Here is a 15,370-nt window from a genome sequence, read left to right on the forward strand (position 1 = left end):
ACTCAGATTTATATGTATATTTTTAAAAATCACGCATCGAAATGTACATAAAAAAATTGTTGCATCGAGATGCATTGATAATCTGTTTAGAATCGAATCCTTGGCCTCTGAATCGGAATCGAATCGTGAGGTGTCAATCGATTCCCACCCCTATTACTCACCTTACTAAATCATAAATATTTTGTAAAAAGAAGAAAAAAAAAAGATGAAGATCTTTACCGTTAAAACATAATATTGATTTCAAAACTACACATAAATACCCTTCTAGAAACTAGATCACTAAAACACAATGAAATGACTCGTGGAATTTTTTGTACAAACAAACGTCCCGTCAAAACACACCACCGTCATTCACGTCAACAGCCAATGACAATGAATAAAGTATAAGCATGAGTCTGTGAGTCATCCCGTTGGACTGCTCGCTCCACTAATGTAGGTTGAATGTTAGGATGAACGTGCCGAGGACTCCGCACAGCATGAAAAACGGTAGCCAGGTCTTGAGGAAAGCTGCGAAGCTGAAGGATACAGAGAGGGTAATGTGTGTTAGGGTAGTCTTTAACACCTGGATATATAGAGTGTGTGTGGCAGAGAGGGTAAAACACCCTCTCTTTGTGTATTTTAGACAGACAAGGACGCGTGAGGTGTGCTGTGCCCCAGAGGCCCACAGCTCCTCTCCCTCCTCCTCAACACACCCCGGCCCAGCGTGGGTCCTACTGTCCGTTCCACCCAGCCGGCGCAGGTGACCTTCAGTGGTGACACAGAGGGGAGCGCCGCCGTCAGTGATGAATTACACGACTCCCCTCCTGTTTAAAAGACTCCTGTGCCGTGGGAGTGTATGTGCAGAGGCAGCACAAACTGTGGTGTCTCTATGTCGGTCAGCGGAGAATAACAATGGGGGTTCTCTGGGCCATATGTCTCCTAATGCTCACAAGCGTCTAGCAGCAAAGCAATTTAAAAAGACTGTGTACACGTTAGTTGTGAACATGCTACAGATGTGTTTAGCCCAGTACTGTTAGCAACCATATTTTCCCACTGATAACATGTGATGCTACTAATGCCTCTTCTGTCTTCTCAGTATATACGACACCTACTGCGTGTCTGTCTGTCCTGGATAAATAATCCCGCCTGTTTTCCCATTAAAATGTCCCTATCCATCCTGGGCTCATCGAGGGTTGTACAGATTGTTAAGCTGTTTGAGGCAAATTTGTGATTTTGTAATTTTGGACAATATATATAAAATTGATTTGATTTGAACTGACCCATGTGATGTAACAAACAGACATGTTTTCAGCTGTAACTAGATCACAGCGTGGATTAACCATCAAGGTTGGTAGTTCAATCTCAGGCTGCTTCTGTCCACGTACAAGTGTCCTTGACAAAGACATTTAACCCAAATAGTGTCTGCCAAATGATTGTAATGTAATTATAATGTAATGGGAGCTAAATCTGATAAATGTTAACAAAGTAATTGTTGTTTTATAAATTACATGGTGTTCAAATATTACTGCCCAATGTGGTGGAAAAGAAGATCCCACTATCGTTATTGTATTAAAGGGGAACTATGCAGTCTTTTTTAAGCTTTATTTACCTTAACTTAACAGCTTCGGAGTCATTGGAATGGTCATATGACTTTTTTCGAGTTGAACAGTGGTCGTCTCGCTCCCCCCTAGCGCCTGTGAGCGGAAAAAAACACTCTTGCAACTTTCGGCCGGTGAGTCGCCGGCCTCAGCGTCAGGAAGTATCGCGTGATATCAGGTCTCGCGATGTAACTAATTGCTTCACGGCACTGCACACATACGCCCATTCAGGAACCGGCTAACAAGGTAGCGATGGAGTTTTTCACACTATCGTCATGGCTGAGCTGGCAAAAAAGAAACAGAAAGCTAGGAAAGCATTGTCGGAGGAACAGAGAAAGAGGAAACGGCAGACTGACCGAACGAGGAGTCAGCCACAAGTAAACATAGGAGCTGCCAAATATCTATTCCGAAGCTGTAGGGGGAGCTCTATAGAGAAACCTGCAAGCAAAAAGCGAAGAAATGGCCAAAACTGCATAGCGCCCCTTTAACCCAAGATGCTAACCTGGAAGTGTGGTTGGTTCTACAGTATATGTTTCTGTGTCTTACCATGTTTTTTCATGGTAATACAAATGGCCCTAATGAGGCTAAAATATTTACCTCACATGTTTCCCACGAACAAAAGACAGCGCACAAAGTTTCAGCATGTTCCAAGATGTGCTGTTGTCGTAGTGCATAAGGTTGAGGGCCATGGCAACGTGGGAATGGCAGTTATCTAAGCACAGATTGTGCTTCAACAAAACAGAAAAAATAGTTATTACTATATGAATTACAATGTGGAAATATGTGTATCAAAAATCCTAAACATTGTCATACCGGCCTGCATTTGTATTCCTCAGATGCGTCATTCACTGCTTTGTCCCATGTAGCAGCACCATTGCCACACACTTTATCCACATCAAGCTTCCAATACCTACAATATTAGTTAGCAATTAATGTATTCATTTAAATGTGTGTATGATTAGGTCTGAAATACTATTAAAACACAATATTTTGATTAATGAACTTACTTGGTTGGTCTACCAAAGCCCATGTTGTCTTCCTGAAAAAAAGTCAAATTTTAAACAATTTAATGAATCATACAAATTAATTCTGAAGTTATTGTGGAATTTAGCTCTGCTTGCAACTCCCATTCATTAACAATTCAAGCCATTACAATGAAGTAAACTGAGGTGAAACTACCTTTTCTAGCTAAAAATACATATATTTTGAGTAAAAAGAATAAAGGTAATATTTACCGAGACAAAGTATGATCCTGCAAAATCTCGTATGATTCCAGAAGAGGTGCATATACCCATGTGACCAATGAAGGGGAACACCCACCTGCAGGATGCACCCAGAAGACAACATTACATCGATACGTTGATTGAGTTATCAGAATATATACAATAGAGTACATTCGATGCAGTCATTTACTAAAAGGAAATACATGACATGAGATTTAACCTATTTTATACAGTCAGCAGCTAACATACACCTGCTTCGATCATTTTATCTGACGTTAGCAACATAACAACCTGCTGTAACATTACACGCTAAGCTAGCAAGAAACACGACATGTGTTAGCTTCTTACGATAAAATTGGAATAGGTGTCCAGACAATGCAGTACGGGTAGCGGCTGTTTTTTCTGTCGCTTTTTAAGAAATCTCCGTGGTAGTTCATAATTATGTCGGTTTCGTCCACCTCCGCCATCACAGCCTGGAGTGACATGAGATGACAGTGACGCATAAGCGCCAGGCGACGTGGGAGCGGAAGCGCGCAGTCTTCGCCTCTGTGGATGAACCGACTGTCGGTCAGTGAACGTAACACCCTTCATTTGTATTTGTGCCTCGACTGTGTTTGCTTACCGTGATTTAATCCGGTTTAATAAGTACTGCGGGGTTCCAGTCGTCAAAGTTTCTACCAAAACAAAAATATTATTTTTTCTTTTTTTCTTTTGTAAATTGTATTTAGTCTTCAAGTATTTCTTATTAGGCCTACTTGTTGTATGATGATAATAACAAAAATAAAGGCAACAGTCAAGAACATAAATATAGAATAGAACCTTAAAATAAAAATGTGAAAAAAAGATGCTATAAAGAAATACTGTAACAAATATGTACAATATAAATGTTTTAGAATGAGAAAGCCGTACAGTTTATTGCAGAATGTGCAAAATATGATGTGCAAAACTTCACAGTATATAGAATATGTGCAATGTACAGGGATAATTTTCCATGATGCGCATTAAGGTAAAATAAGTGTAATCAGTTATTACTCAGAGCAACGGATGTGGTTGTCATATTTTACGGTATAAATGGCTACTTTATAATGTTGAATGTGCATGTGTTGTTTATATCAACATTATTCAAACATCTACAAATTGCTAGTTTTCTCATTACTGTACAGTATATGGGGCATGAGATTCTCCCCTAACTACTCATGCTTGTGATGTACTGTCCTCATATGTGTTGCCCAACAGTCAGCAAAAGCAGGAAGTAGAGCAGACACTGATGAATGAGCAGGATATCAGAGTTCATACCTTAGCCTCACCTACAGTATATCTTCCTAGCCTAGTTAGTAATGTCTAAGTGTAAGTACAGCTGTATCTGTTGTGTAACTGTTACACTAAAAGGACAAACAATTCATCATTAATGTTACCATTTAAAGAACAAAAACAAGAGAATACAGATATGTTCAATAATTTTATTCTTTACTTTGTTTGCAACAAAGGTTATTATAGACTCCTCAAAGAAAACATAGTATTTCAAATGAATGAACAAAATAAAATACATGGAAGCAGAGTGTTGCATTTTGTTAATGAGGACCCATTGCTTTACATTTACCCTATATGGGGGCATAGGAGACCCAATGAGCTGTTCTCTTAGCAACAGATAGGATGGCTCTGTGTCATTTTTTGCCCACAAATATGGTCAGAGATGCATCATGCAATCAGGACTGAACACCTGACTGCAGCAGAGGAATAGTGCTAGAGCCACTCGGCTAGTAGGAAGGAAACCTATCGCCACCAAAAGCACCCAGTTGCCAAAAACCAAAAATTAGCATCTGTGTCCCACTTATACCCAACAGAAGTTTCACACTGACATGTCACGCCAAATGACATTTGCATTCAATGGGATTTAATTTATATCCAAAAACTGAATTACGTTTTTTTTAACACAAATGTTTCTCTAATATCTTGTTGATCTTGTCAACAATCTATTGTAGTAAAACCTCTTAACTAAATTGAGAACAGTATGCCAAAATTATGTTTCAATGAAACAAAGAAAACAGACATTAATCCTAGGCCACTGAAATGACAACCTTTGGCAGAAGAAACCACTTTTTTTTCTTTTTCTGACAGTTATAAACTAAAAAAAAAAAGCTTATAAATACATTTCATTGGAGCAACAGTACAACTTTCACAACTTGGAGAGTGACAATTAATTCTAGGCTTCCTGTGATCAAAACCCCAACTGAAAATATGACCAAGTCTAACTCAGAATGAATGACTTGGGTGTGCAGCCTTTCTGAGATGAGCGGGCACTAAGACTCTTAGCTCCAACTGCAGAGCAGACAGGAGATGCAACAAAGCACCGTCTTCTGGTCTGTGATCCGATCCTCCGTGGAAGTCACTGCGACTGTGTGGCCTGACTGACCTGAAAATAGGTCATCAGAGCGCAGGCTCCTCCTTCTACGTGTTGTGTGTCTCGCCGACATAAACCTGAGGAAGGATAAGTGCTGAACTCCTCCTTCTTCGTGAGAAACTTGGGAGTGATGTGGAAGGTGCTCTCCTCAAAAGATGTCCCCCTGTCACCACTGGGTGGAGGGAGAGGCTGAGGTTGGTGCTTTGAAGGGGGCGAGATGGGTGTCTTCTCCACCCTCTGTGAATTCCTCTCCCCAAAGTTGTCTCCACCAGTCCTCTCTTTGGACAGGGGAGGGTGATGCATAGTGCAGAGATGTGACAAGACATTCACTCAATGTTTGTCAGATTTTGTGTTTTTTTTTTGGGGGGGGGAGGGGGAGAAATTAAGATTCAAACAGGAACTGGGAGAGTGCTTTGCTTCCTACATCCATTCTCTAGAATGGCTGACAGTTTGTTTAGCTTGGCCGACACTGTACTTGTCCCTCTGAGCTGTCTTCGTCATCTGAGCCATCCGGGCCGACGCCATGCAGGCCGACGCCACGCAGGCCTGTGATGCGATAGCCCATGTTAAGCAGCATTACCTCCAGCGGATCAGCGTTCATACGTCGCTGGTTCGCCTGAGCAGCACTCTCCATGTCCTCCACCACTCGCCCGTTCTCAGTCTCTGTCTGTTTCATGAGAAAGGGATACAGAGTCAGCTGTAATGGTTCTTTTTTTTGTACATCAGATGAACTGAGCTGACATTTTCAGTGACAGTGGCTCAGTAAAATAAAATAAAAAACACAAACAAATATTGTACTGTTCCCATATGACAGGGGTGGCCAACCAGTTAAGTATAAAGAGCCACGCACCATACCAAAAAGCCACACAACACATGCACATCCACACTACAACAGTGTCTTCCAGATCTAATGACAGTCATAATACATAGCAGTTTTCATAGTTTTTTCTTACTTAGATTGACTCAGTGGGAAACCTGACAGTCTTTGTTATCCACAATCCTTTTCAGGTCTTGCTTGAACTCGGTTGTGGCCACTCGAAGCAACTCTTTCACTCATTTGTCACTAAAGGGACTTTCAAACAATCGGATTCAGCAGTGAAAGGGTTAATGAGGAAGGTGATCTGTGGCCGCTGTTTTTCCTCAGGTTGCAGAATCTGTCCTCAAAACTCTGCTGCATTATTTTCCACTTTAAAATAATTGGCAAATGTATTGGCAGATGCATTCAAATGCGTGGTTTTTTTTTTACTTATCTGAAATATGTTTCAAAAAGTTAAAAACAAAAATCAACCAATGACACAGCCCCCAGCCACACAGTAAGAGCCTCACAGGAGCAGGCAAAGAGCTGCATACGGCTCAAGAGCCACAGGTTCGCCACCCCTGCCATATGACCAATCAATACAATTTTAAAAGTCCAAGAATCCGGAAGATTTTGGAAACCATGACACACACTGTGCCGCAACTTCTGTCAAAATATGACTATATATTATATTATATATATATATATATATATTAATACACAGAAGTTTCAGTTGTTTACCTCTGGTCTGGGGCTCCATAATCGAACCACAGGGTCAATACCACTCGTAGCCAAGAAGCAGTAGCTGGGGTGTGGCTGCAGGCAGTTGACTATGGACTCATCCCCCTGCAGGATCCTCACCAGATTAGTGGTCTCCTTTTCCCAGATAAAGAAGGAGCCGTCATCTGAGCCGCTGACAATGTATTGGCCTTTGCTGTAGAGAAAAGGAAACCACTCAGACCATGTTCTTGGGACGTGTCGTATTTAGTATCTATCGCAAAATTTTGCAACTGTTTTACATAAAACTTCTTTCACAGAACACAAGACCGTTTAATGTGTGAAACATTTCCCACTTCTGATGTGAAAGTTAACTCAGCAGGGCATTCTGATATACAATTAAATGGGCACTGAGCTCTGTATTACATTGTCTTCATGATTTTAAAGTCGATATTTTAAACTTCATAAGAAATGTTTGACTTTTGCCCCATCACAAAATCTAGTCTTGAGCTACAGAGCTCGTGACTGCCCCCTAGTGAGGCCTCGGCAGACTGGGAGTGAGCTCTACTGACCTTCCAAAGAAGTTGGCCTCTTTGATATCAGTGGTGGTGTTGCAGTGACCACAGTATCTGTGCTTGTAGTCAAAGCTGCGCTCTCTCAGCACCAACTCATCTTCAGGGATGGACTCCTTCCGACTGAATGAGTGGAATCGAATGGAGCTGTTGGCCTTCTTATCTTCTGCTGCTGAGGGGAACAAAATAAACGTATTAACACAACACTTACTTGTATACATTTACAAATAAACAAAAGCTGTCTTACTTACTCTTGAAATGGAAAGCTAACATTTATATGCATAGTTACACATATTCAACACAGTTGTTTACTTATAGTACCAGTGTCTAAGCCAGATTTGTTTTAGCTTGTGTAAAATTCTCGGTTCTTTTTTTTTTCCCCCAACTGAATATACATACTTTGTAAGGACAGTGTCAGTGTGGTTTGTGTGTGTTCATTTCAAGATCAAAACTGTGTACATTTAACAAATGGGAGCTGCTGCAAATCAGAAGTACCAGTTCACTCTTTTCTACCTGTTTCTGTCTTGGTGAAGAGTGCAGCCTTGATATCTTTATCCAAGGAATCGCAGGCACTACTGTGCGCCTGCTCTGGAAACTTTCCTTTGAAATCATCAAGACACTCCAGAGCTTCGGACACATACTTCAGCTCAAACAGACACCGTGCCAGCCTAAAATGAGCCTTCAGATGACCAGGGTTTAGAGTCAGAGCCTTCAGGCAGTCCCTGAGAGCATCATAATGGTCTCCATCCCTGTGAATCACACATGTCAACTAACACTTGATACCTGCTTTTATAGCACTCAGGAGAAGATGATGGTGTCTGTGCAGTGATACAATGAGGCCTACCACTTGCGCTTCATGTATGCTGCTGCCCGGTTCCCATACAGCATGGCGTTGCAGCTGGCATGATGAATGCCTAAACTGTACAGCTGAATGGCCTGCGTCCACTGCTGACGTGCAAACGCATCATTAGCTTGTTGCTTTAACATCTCCAAGTGAGCGGGGAGCTCAGAAGAACTAAAACAAATACAGCAAAGAAAAACATAACTCAAGTGTGTACATGCTCAAACCTTTAAAGATCTCATAGTATGCTCATTTTCATATTCATACATGTTTATTTTGTGTTTCTACTAGGACATGTTTACATGCTTTGATGTTCAAAAAACACTTTCTCATACTGTCTGAATATACTAGGGGCATGATCAGCCCTAGCAAAACGTTTATTTAAACTGAAACAGGGATGCGTTGAACACCATGCTGTGTGCGCACTCGTACTGCCTTTTTATTACCACAAGACATACACAAGGCTGCTGATTGGATAACGTCTCTGACACACCAACCAAACGACACACACACACACACACACACACACACACACACACACACACACACACACCCACCATTCCCAGGAAACATGGCGTTAAACCCGGAAACCGAAGCAAAACGGTGCACACCATTTTGCGATTGAACGTGCCCCTGTATTCATTCTCTGTCTGAAACGCTCCGTTTTGGTGCCTATCTCTTTAAGCCCCCCCCCCCCACCTTCCCCAGTCTGCTCTGATTGGTCAGCGTTTCCAGGTCTTCTGCATCTGCGCTCTCGGAGTCTCTGCACCATCATTGCAGCCGGGGAATGCCTGTAACAGCACTGCAGCAGCACTTTCTACCTATGTTATGGTATTGAGACATTGACAACACTACTGTACGAAAGTCCTGATGGCTCGTTTAAAACCCCCGTTTCTGAATGCGGGCTGTGTGCATTTCTCTGTGGATTGAGCGTTTTGATACTTTCACAGTATTTGTTTAGCTCCTTGACCTGCTTTATAAATGAAAAGACATGGAAATCTTGGTTTTTACAATATGGGACCTTTAAGAAGTCTGTGTAGGAAAAAAACAATCACTGACAGGGTGAGAAAACAAACCTAGAGCGCATCTTGCTTCCAGCAAATCGAATATGGCTGGTCGGCAAGAGAATTCCATTGGAGACGCCATTGGTTGTCTTTCCGTTCTGTACATCTCCTGGGAAGCCAAAGTTTCAGAAACCACCAATACATCTAGAGATACGGTACTTTATGTACCTTTATGAGGCACCATTCAAGATCTTTTGTTCATAAAATATATGACGTCAGACCTACCTGTTGATGACTGGCACTTTTTTGGAAGCAAGAAAGTGTATGGCCTCTGTTTAAATGTCAAGTCAAACAGATACACCTAGAAGAACCATAATCATAAAAAAAAATAAAGTAAATGTTTCAACACAGAAACAAATTAATAACTCTCTCAACATTCCCTGTGTTCTAAGAAGCATTACCTGTTCACCACCCATGTTAACTAGTAGCTCAGTGCCATCAGGACTGAAGGTGACATAGGTGGCCACCAGGACCCTCAGGCGATTATTGTAGTCTGGGAGTTTCACTGGCAGGTGCCCTGGAGCATTCCAACAGAAGTTAATGTTATTCAACCACATCCTTCACAGTCACTTTCAACCTGCACCTTCACCTGATGTCATTACTATATAATTACAACACAAATGTGCCCATTACATACATTTGATACCAGACAATTCAACCACATATGCACCTGCAACATAATACTGCCCGGCTCCGTCTGGGATGGGCTTCTGTCTTTCACAGAATGTGTGCACAGCTGCTGATGTGCTCTGAGTCATAGATTTCCTGTGTAACGCAAAAAAAACAAAAAACGTGTCAAAACCTGGAATGGGGAATGTACTACTTTTGAGTGGTTATGGAATAATTATTATATAGAATGACATCAAAAACTAAACCAACCTGTAGTTGTTAATCATCCTGATGTCATAAAGGCGAACAAAAGGCCCGTTGGCTCCTACTGCCATGTAGTTGTTGTCCCGTGGGTTGACAGCTAGACACTTGGCCTCAACCAGCTGACCACAGAACTCCGTCAGGTCAATAAGCACCTCTGAGCGCTTACTGCTCTCCCTCAAGTCATATTGTCTGCAAATAACAAGGAGAAAGTAGACACATTACCTGTAGCAACATTAGGCGTGGGGTATCTTTGACTACACAAAAGGACTGAGGTGAGAAGGGGATTGTATTCTAACCTGATGACGCCATCCTCCGCAGCACTCCAGAAGGTGTTGGGCCACATGGGTGCTGTGGCGATGCGTTTGACTCTGTTCGTATGATCAGAAAACATATGGATGGTTTCCTTCACCGTCAGGTCATGCACATGGACCTTTGTGTCGGCTGCGCCCGTTATCAAAATTCTGTCCCCGGAGTGAGGGAGGAACTGTATGGACACACAAAAACACCAGAATTAATTGATAAGTATAGACACAATGTTTTACAATGGCTTCTTTTTCAAACACATTGTGATCTGATTATTGCCAGTAGATCAAGGGATTACTAAGGTGTTTACACAGAGTACTTAAACGACAAGTACTCGAGTCAGACTCAAGTCTCTGTTCTCTGGACTCGAGTCCGACTCAAGACTCTATTCTCTGGACTCGTGACTTGACTTGGACTCGCGAACTGATGACTTGTACTTGGGACTCGGACTAGAGGATATATAAAATCGGACTTGAGCATTCATGAAAAAGGAATCAGACATTGTATGAAGTGTCTGACTAAATAGGTTATACAAATTTGATATAAGATGTTACACTTTTCCTGTTTCGGGCTCCAAGACCGGCCGGGAAGCAGCTGGGGAGAAGTTCCATCCAGGGCTGATGTTCTTTTGGGGGCAACACCCTTTACTTCACCTACAGTATTAACAAAAGATGAAGTCACCATGTCTTGAGAAGCTTCTTGTTTATTGTTAACTGTTAACTCACTTTACATCGTCTTTGGGATCTCTTTTTTCTCTCGCTTTTTCCTCACAGCCACAAATATGCTTCTCAGTCAGACACCGCTACCGCTCGCTCTCCTTGCTTGACAACACACTCCCTGACGTCGCTCACTTAACGCTGCATTCTCGCTCTTACTATCACTACTCTCGTAACAAAGGAATTGATATTGATATATGCAACTGTAGTGCATGATTTGTGGGCTCCCTACTACAAGTTCACATTTGGAAAATGCAGAGAGATGCGCCCCGGATCATGAAGTTTGCCTACACAGATTTTACATCCAATGCTGGAAAGAGCACCGCTAAATGTTGTTTCGAAAAAGTCAGTAAATAAACTCCCTTTGCAATCAGACAGTGGTGTCATTTCTGTTTAATGTAGACCCTCTTTTATTAGTGTATCAGCTCTTTAAATGTGCCAGAGTGGTGAAACGTAGGCAGTCTTGACATTCAACACAACACAACACAACACAACACAACAAACAAACACACACACACACACACACACAGGGGACTCTAGACTTGACTCGGACTCAGGTAATGGTGACTCAACTCGGACTCGACTCAGACTCTTCTTTGGTGACTTGGACTCGAACACTGGGGACTCGAGACTCAAATCGGACTTGACAGTTGGTGACTCGACTACAACACTGCCCCTTTCTATGCAATGGATCAGTCTGATTCATGGCTTTAAACGCCACCTCTACATTATCTTACACTGTAACATTTTCCCTCCAGTAATTGACCTCATTCCCAAGCTTTCAGTCATGAAGCTATATTAGTTGGCCCCTGTTGTGATTTTTATGTGGAAACTGCAATAAAACTGTGCCTTGAACAGCCTCAACATAGTCAAACGTGTACAAAGATGGTTTTCATTCAAACAAGTCACTCATTACATGGCCAACAGTGCCACCTAATGTACTGGAAGTGTTTGTTGTTTAATCGAGAACATTTGTTAATAAATAAAGGGTGAGGTGAGGCAGAGCAAAGTGTCTTACCAGCAGTGCATTTTTGCATACGACTTCCAGAATTTTACATTTTAAGCGCATTATGACTAGATTCTCAATGTGTACTTAAATGAAGCCACTGTAAATGATTTCAGCCCACTTTCCCTCCTGCCATTTAATGCATCCATCTTACAATCAGTCCTCCTTACCTTTACAGAGAATATATTTGCTGCATGACCTGTGTGCATAGTTGTAAGCTTCTTGTGTTTGAATGGATCCCAGATGATGGCATGTTGATCATCTGAGCCAGAGGCCAGTAAACTGACAACAAAAAGAATTACCAGGACAAGTCAAGCAACATTTGTTTAGGCCCTTTACTACTAATGCCATTTAAAATCTTATACTGTGAAACGTGTTAAGATGTACAATAGAGGACTCACTGTATACAGTTATTACCTATAGACCTTGGGGTTAGCCGTTCAGCCTAATACAACAGGATTTTAAATGTGCTGGATCCATTGCTGGTGGGGTTTTCTTGCCAATTTCACCCCAAACTGAAGTTGTTTATTTTGGTAATTTAAGGTGTCAAGTGTGAGGCAAATAAATAATTGCTTAAAGAGCCATTTTTGGAGGCATACCAATCCCATAACAGAGTAGTGAGACATGATGTCTCACTACTCGATGATTGTATCATTTTTGGCATGTAGAACAACATACTAATTTTTATTTGGACATATAACCCAGCCATAATAGGCCGTCATGGTACATGCAGTGTGTACAATGTACCTAAGGATAAGACTATAGTGATATGGTGATGTAAAGCAGATAGTGATCCCAGATCAGAGACATTAATTGTACATAAGGTGAAATATATAAGACTTACTCTCCTCGTTCATTCCATTCCAAACAGTTCACACAGCCAGTATGGCCCTGTTAAGACAGACAGTATAAACTGTAAGAAAATATGATAATACACATAATATTTCTCTTTCACTTTTGTTCCCCCAACTCTTTCCTACTACATAAGCGTGCATGCACGCACACGCGCACACTTGCTGTCACTGACCTGAAGCTCAGCCTCCAGTCCAAGTCTTTTGATGAAAGGGTCAGTCACATGATAGACCCTTTGGAAGCCTGATGCTCTCTTGTCCTGAAGACATGAATCAGATTTTTGTACATAAGAAAGGATCAAAACAAAATGTAAAAAAAAAAAAAATAACATTTGGTTGAGGAGTCTTTTCTGGTTAGCCCTATCAAGATAGCTCACAGGATGCTCTGTCATTTGTTTTTACTCACTCTGATCTGCCGGTGCAGGATGTCTCTGGTGATGTTGACAGCAGTCATGGCCTCACCACGAAACTTAAATTAGGGTTTGGGCTGGAGGTTCCAGGGGTCAGCGCTCAGATGACATTTACGCTGTTTCCCTCGATAATAAGCTGTAAAAACGTTGAAAACATTAAGCTATGGTAGAAAACACCGGAAGGATATAATCACAATGCAGTGATTTTACGTCGGTTTAACGCCAGTTACAGAGCAACGGTAAGGACAATTTTAACTATTCATTTATTATACTCTGAAACATAAGAATGTCATAAAATATTTGCTGGTCTACATACTTTGCTCGCTTCAGCGCCAACCAGAGGGTTTGCTTCCGTCAACGAGCAACAAGGCATTAGCTAACTATGAAATGTTAGCTATGCAGCTCTGTCAGTATTTTAATCGGCTGTTTCGCAAAACACTGACAATTATTTAAACATTAATGCATTGTTAGCCTGCAAGAATCGTTAGCCACCTAACATTATGCATCGGGCCTTTAAGAGACCTGCCGTTTACCAAGTAACGTTAGCTGGTTAGCGTATTTGCGTTACCTTGCTAGCTAGCTAAACAAAACGTCCACTTCATGTAACGTTAATATTTGCAACGCTTTAATTGCAATACAGGACTGCTTAAGAAATCTCACCGGTTTCCTTGAACTAAAAAGGCTTCTGTCAAGAAATGTCCATTTAATAAACGTGAGAAATCACACTCTTTGTGAGTTTGTTGACAGGATTCTCGCTAATACCTTCTCTGACATGAACACAATCCTCCTCCCACTGAGCATACGCATGTTTGTTTCGCGAAAACAGATCAATCATTTCCGGTCCATGTCTATTTCAGAATAAAAGCATTCTCACTATAAATCGGAGCTAAGCCACCAATTCATACTAAAGCACAGAAAGCAATTCAGCTGCAAAAAAATAACTTTACAGTCTAAACAGTGTTTTATGTGATAATAAATAATAATTCCTCTGTCTCATCCAGAAACTTGCTAATTACCAGTTGTTTTTTACTTTAATTTTGGCCTCTCCAAGCAGTATTAGGACAAATCCGTTTATTTTGGACAGTAAGGAATAAAGTGAGACAGTTAGCTTTAGGCCTACTGGTCACTGAGAATAAGAAAGAAGAAGTGCATACGGCATACATGCGTCCAGACAGATGAACAAGGGATGTAGCTAGATCAAATGTCTGATCCGACCATACGTGGCAGCATTAATAGGCTATGTAAAGATGCATTGAATATGCTGAGTCAAATTAAAACACAAGACCAGGTTATTATATCTGAGGGTAGTTGTTGCACTGATGATTGTAAATGGTTTGGCAGATAATAAGATGTATCATAAGAACAGGCAGAATTCATCTATTCTGGTTTACTTATTGCTTCAGCTCTTTTCAATTGTGTTATTTTGTGTGTGTGTTTTTATACAAGTTTTCTAAGGCGTGCCTTTTCTCATCAATGAGGCAAACATCTTGGACTACTGTGCTATTAAATACTAAATGTGTCCTGCATTAGTATACGTAGTAGTACTCAGAGTACTACTCAGTACAGAAACTGTTGTGATGACAGGGATTCTCTCTATCAAATGGCCTTACAAGAGTGATTACATCAGGCAGAACCTTTTTATAAGAATATGGATCGTTCTTAGTTAATTGTTGTGCGTAATTCATTTTTATTATACCAAGAAAAGACAGAATGAAACAGATGTTGCAAGTAGCCTAATTGTATTTCTTCCACTGCAAAATATCCTGACTGGCACAATAGCACTGTAGGTGTTTCAAAAGTTCATCGATGTACCAACTTCCTACTGATGTCAGCATTTGTGGTATTTTCACTTCTTTGTCATCCAAAGCTGTTCTGTTTGGTGTTACAACTTCATTCAAAGCGAAAAGCAGAAGTGTTTAAATTTTACCATAGGCTAGTATTACTCCGCCTCTGCAATGGAAATTACGCATATTTTTTTGCATTTAACCATACAGTATTTACCTATATACCATTTACCCGT

The 15,370-nt window shown here is 41.1% G+C and overlaps 2 protein-coding genes across 8 annotated transcripts; both read right to left on the reverse strand.

The window, feature by feature from the left end:
• Window positions 1-314: 314 nt before the first annotated feature.
• Window positions 315-3,363, reverse strand: LOC116049284 (transmembrane protein 222-like). The gene is made up of 6 exons (XM_036006701.1): window positions 3,149-3,363; window positions 2,813-2,897; window positions 2,585-2,616; window positions 2,391-2,487; window positions 2,175-2,305; window positions 315-515 (listed from the first exon to the last, which is right to left on the reverse strand). The coding sequence occupies exons 1-6, from the start codon at window positions 3,301-3,303 to the stop codon at window positions 428-430; spliced, it is 588 nt and encodes a 195-aa protein (XP_035862594.1). The 5' UTR covers window positions 3,304-3,363; the 3' UTR covers window positions 315-427.
• An 883-nt stretch (window positions 3,364-4,246) lies between these two features.
• wdtc1 (WD and tetratricopeptide repeats 1) lies at window positions 4,247-14,202 on the reverse strand. Of its 7 annotated transcripts, none has more exons than XM_031298769.2 (16): window positions 14,113-14,202; window positions 13,347-13,486; window positions 13,117-13,200; window positions 12,934-12,980; window positions 12,260-12,371; window positions 10,361-10,548; window positions 10,071-10,253; window positions 9,862-9,956; window positions 9,593-9,708; window positions 9,417-9,492; window positions 9,204-9,300; window positions 8,131-8,301; window positions 7,800-8,035; window positions 7,287-7,458; window positions 6,739-6,931; window positions 4,247-5,868 (listed from the first exon to the last, which is right to left on the reverse strand). In XM_031298769.2, exons 2-16 carry the CDS (start codon window positions 13,392-13,394, stop codon window positions 5,656-5,658), a joined length of 2,031 nt encoding a protein of 676 aa, XP_031154629.1. In that variant the 5' UTR covers window positions 13,395-13,486; window positions 14,113-14,202; the 3' UTR covers window positions 4,247-5,655. The 7 variants fall into 7 exon arrangements, with proteins under 7 accessions (XP_031154629.1, XP_035862578.1, XP_031154632.1 ...); XM_036006685.1 differs by having other exon boundaries at window positions 13,347-13,511; window positions 14,011-14,176; XM_031298772.2 differs by having other exon boundaries at window positions 7,287-7,452; window positions 14,011-14,168.
• Window positions 14,203-15,370: the final 1,168 nt, after the last annotated feature.

Source organism: Sander lucioperca, chromosome 10 (assembly GCF_008315115.2).
Source record: "Sander lucioperca isolate FBNREF2018 chromosome 10, SLUC_FBN_1.2, whole genome shotgun sequence".
Classification (NCBI taxonomy): domain Eukaryota; kingdom Metazoa; phylum Chordata; class Actinopteri; order Perciformes; family Percidae; genus Sander; species Sander lucioperca.

Bases quoted from the DNA above. Each gene is read 5' to 3' on its own strand.
- LOC116049284 (XM_036006701.1), bottom strand. From the start codon at position 3,303: ATGCGTCACTGTCATCTCATGTCACTCCAGGCTGTGATGGCGGAGGTG. The intron at 2,617-2,812 runs GTAAATATTACC...ACTTTTTTTCAG, and splicing joins CAGGATCATACTTTGTCTCG to GAAGACAACATGGGCTTTGG. The intron at 2,488-2,584 runs GTAAGTTCATTA...CTAATATTGTAG, and splicing joins GGCTTTGGTAGACCAACCAA to GTATTGGAAGCTTGATGTGG.
- wdtc1 (XM_031298769.2), bottom strand. From the start codon at position 13,394: ATGACTGCTGTCAACATCACCAGAGACATCCTGCACCGGCAGATCAGA. The intron at 13,201-13,346 runs GTGAGTAAAAAC...TCATGTCTTCAG, and splicing joins TCCTGCACCGGCAGATCAGA to GACAAGAGAGCATCAGGCTT. The intron at 5,869-6,738 runs GTAAACAACTGA...CTCATGAAACAG, and splicing joins TATGGAGCCCCAGACCAGAG to ACAGAGACTGAGAACGGGCG.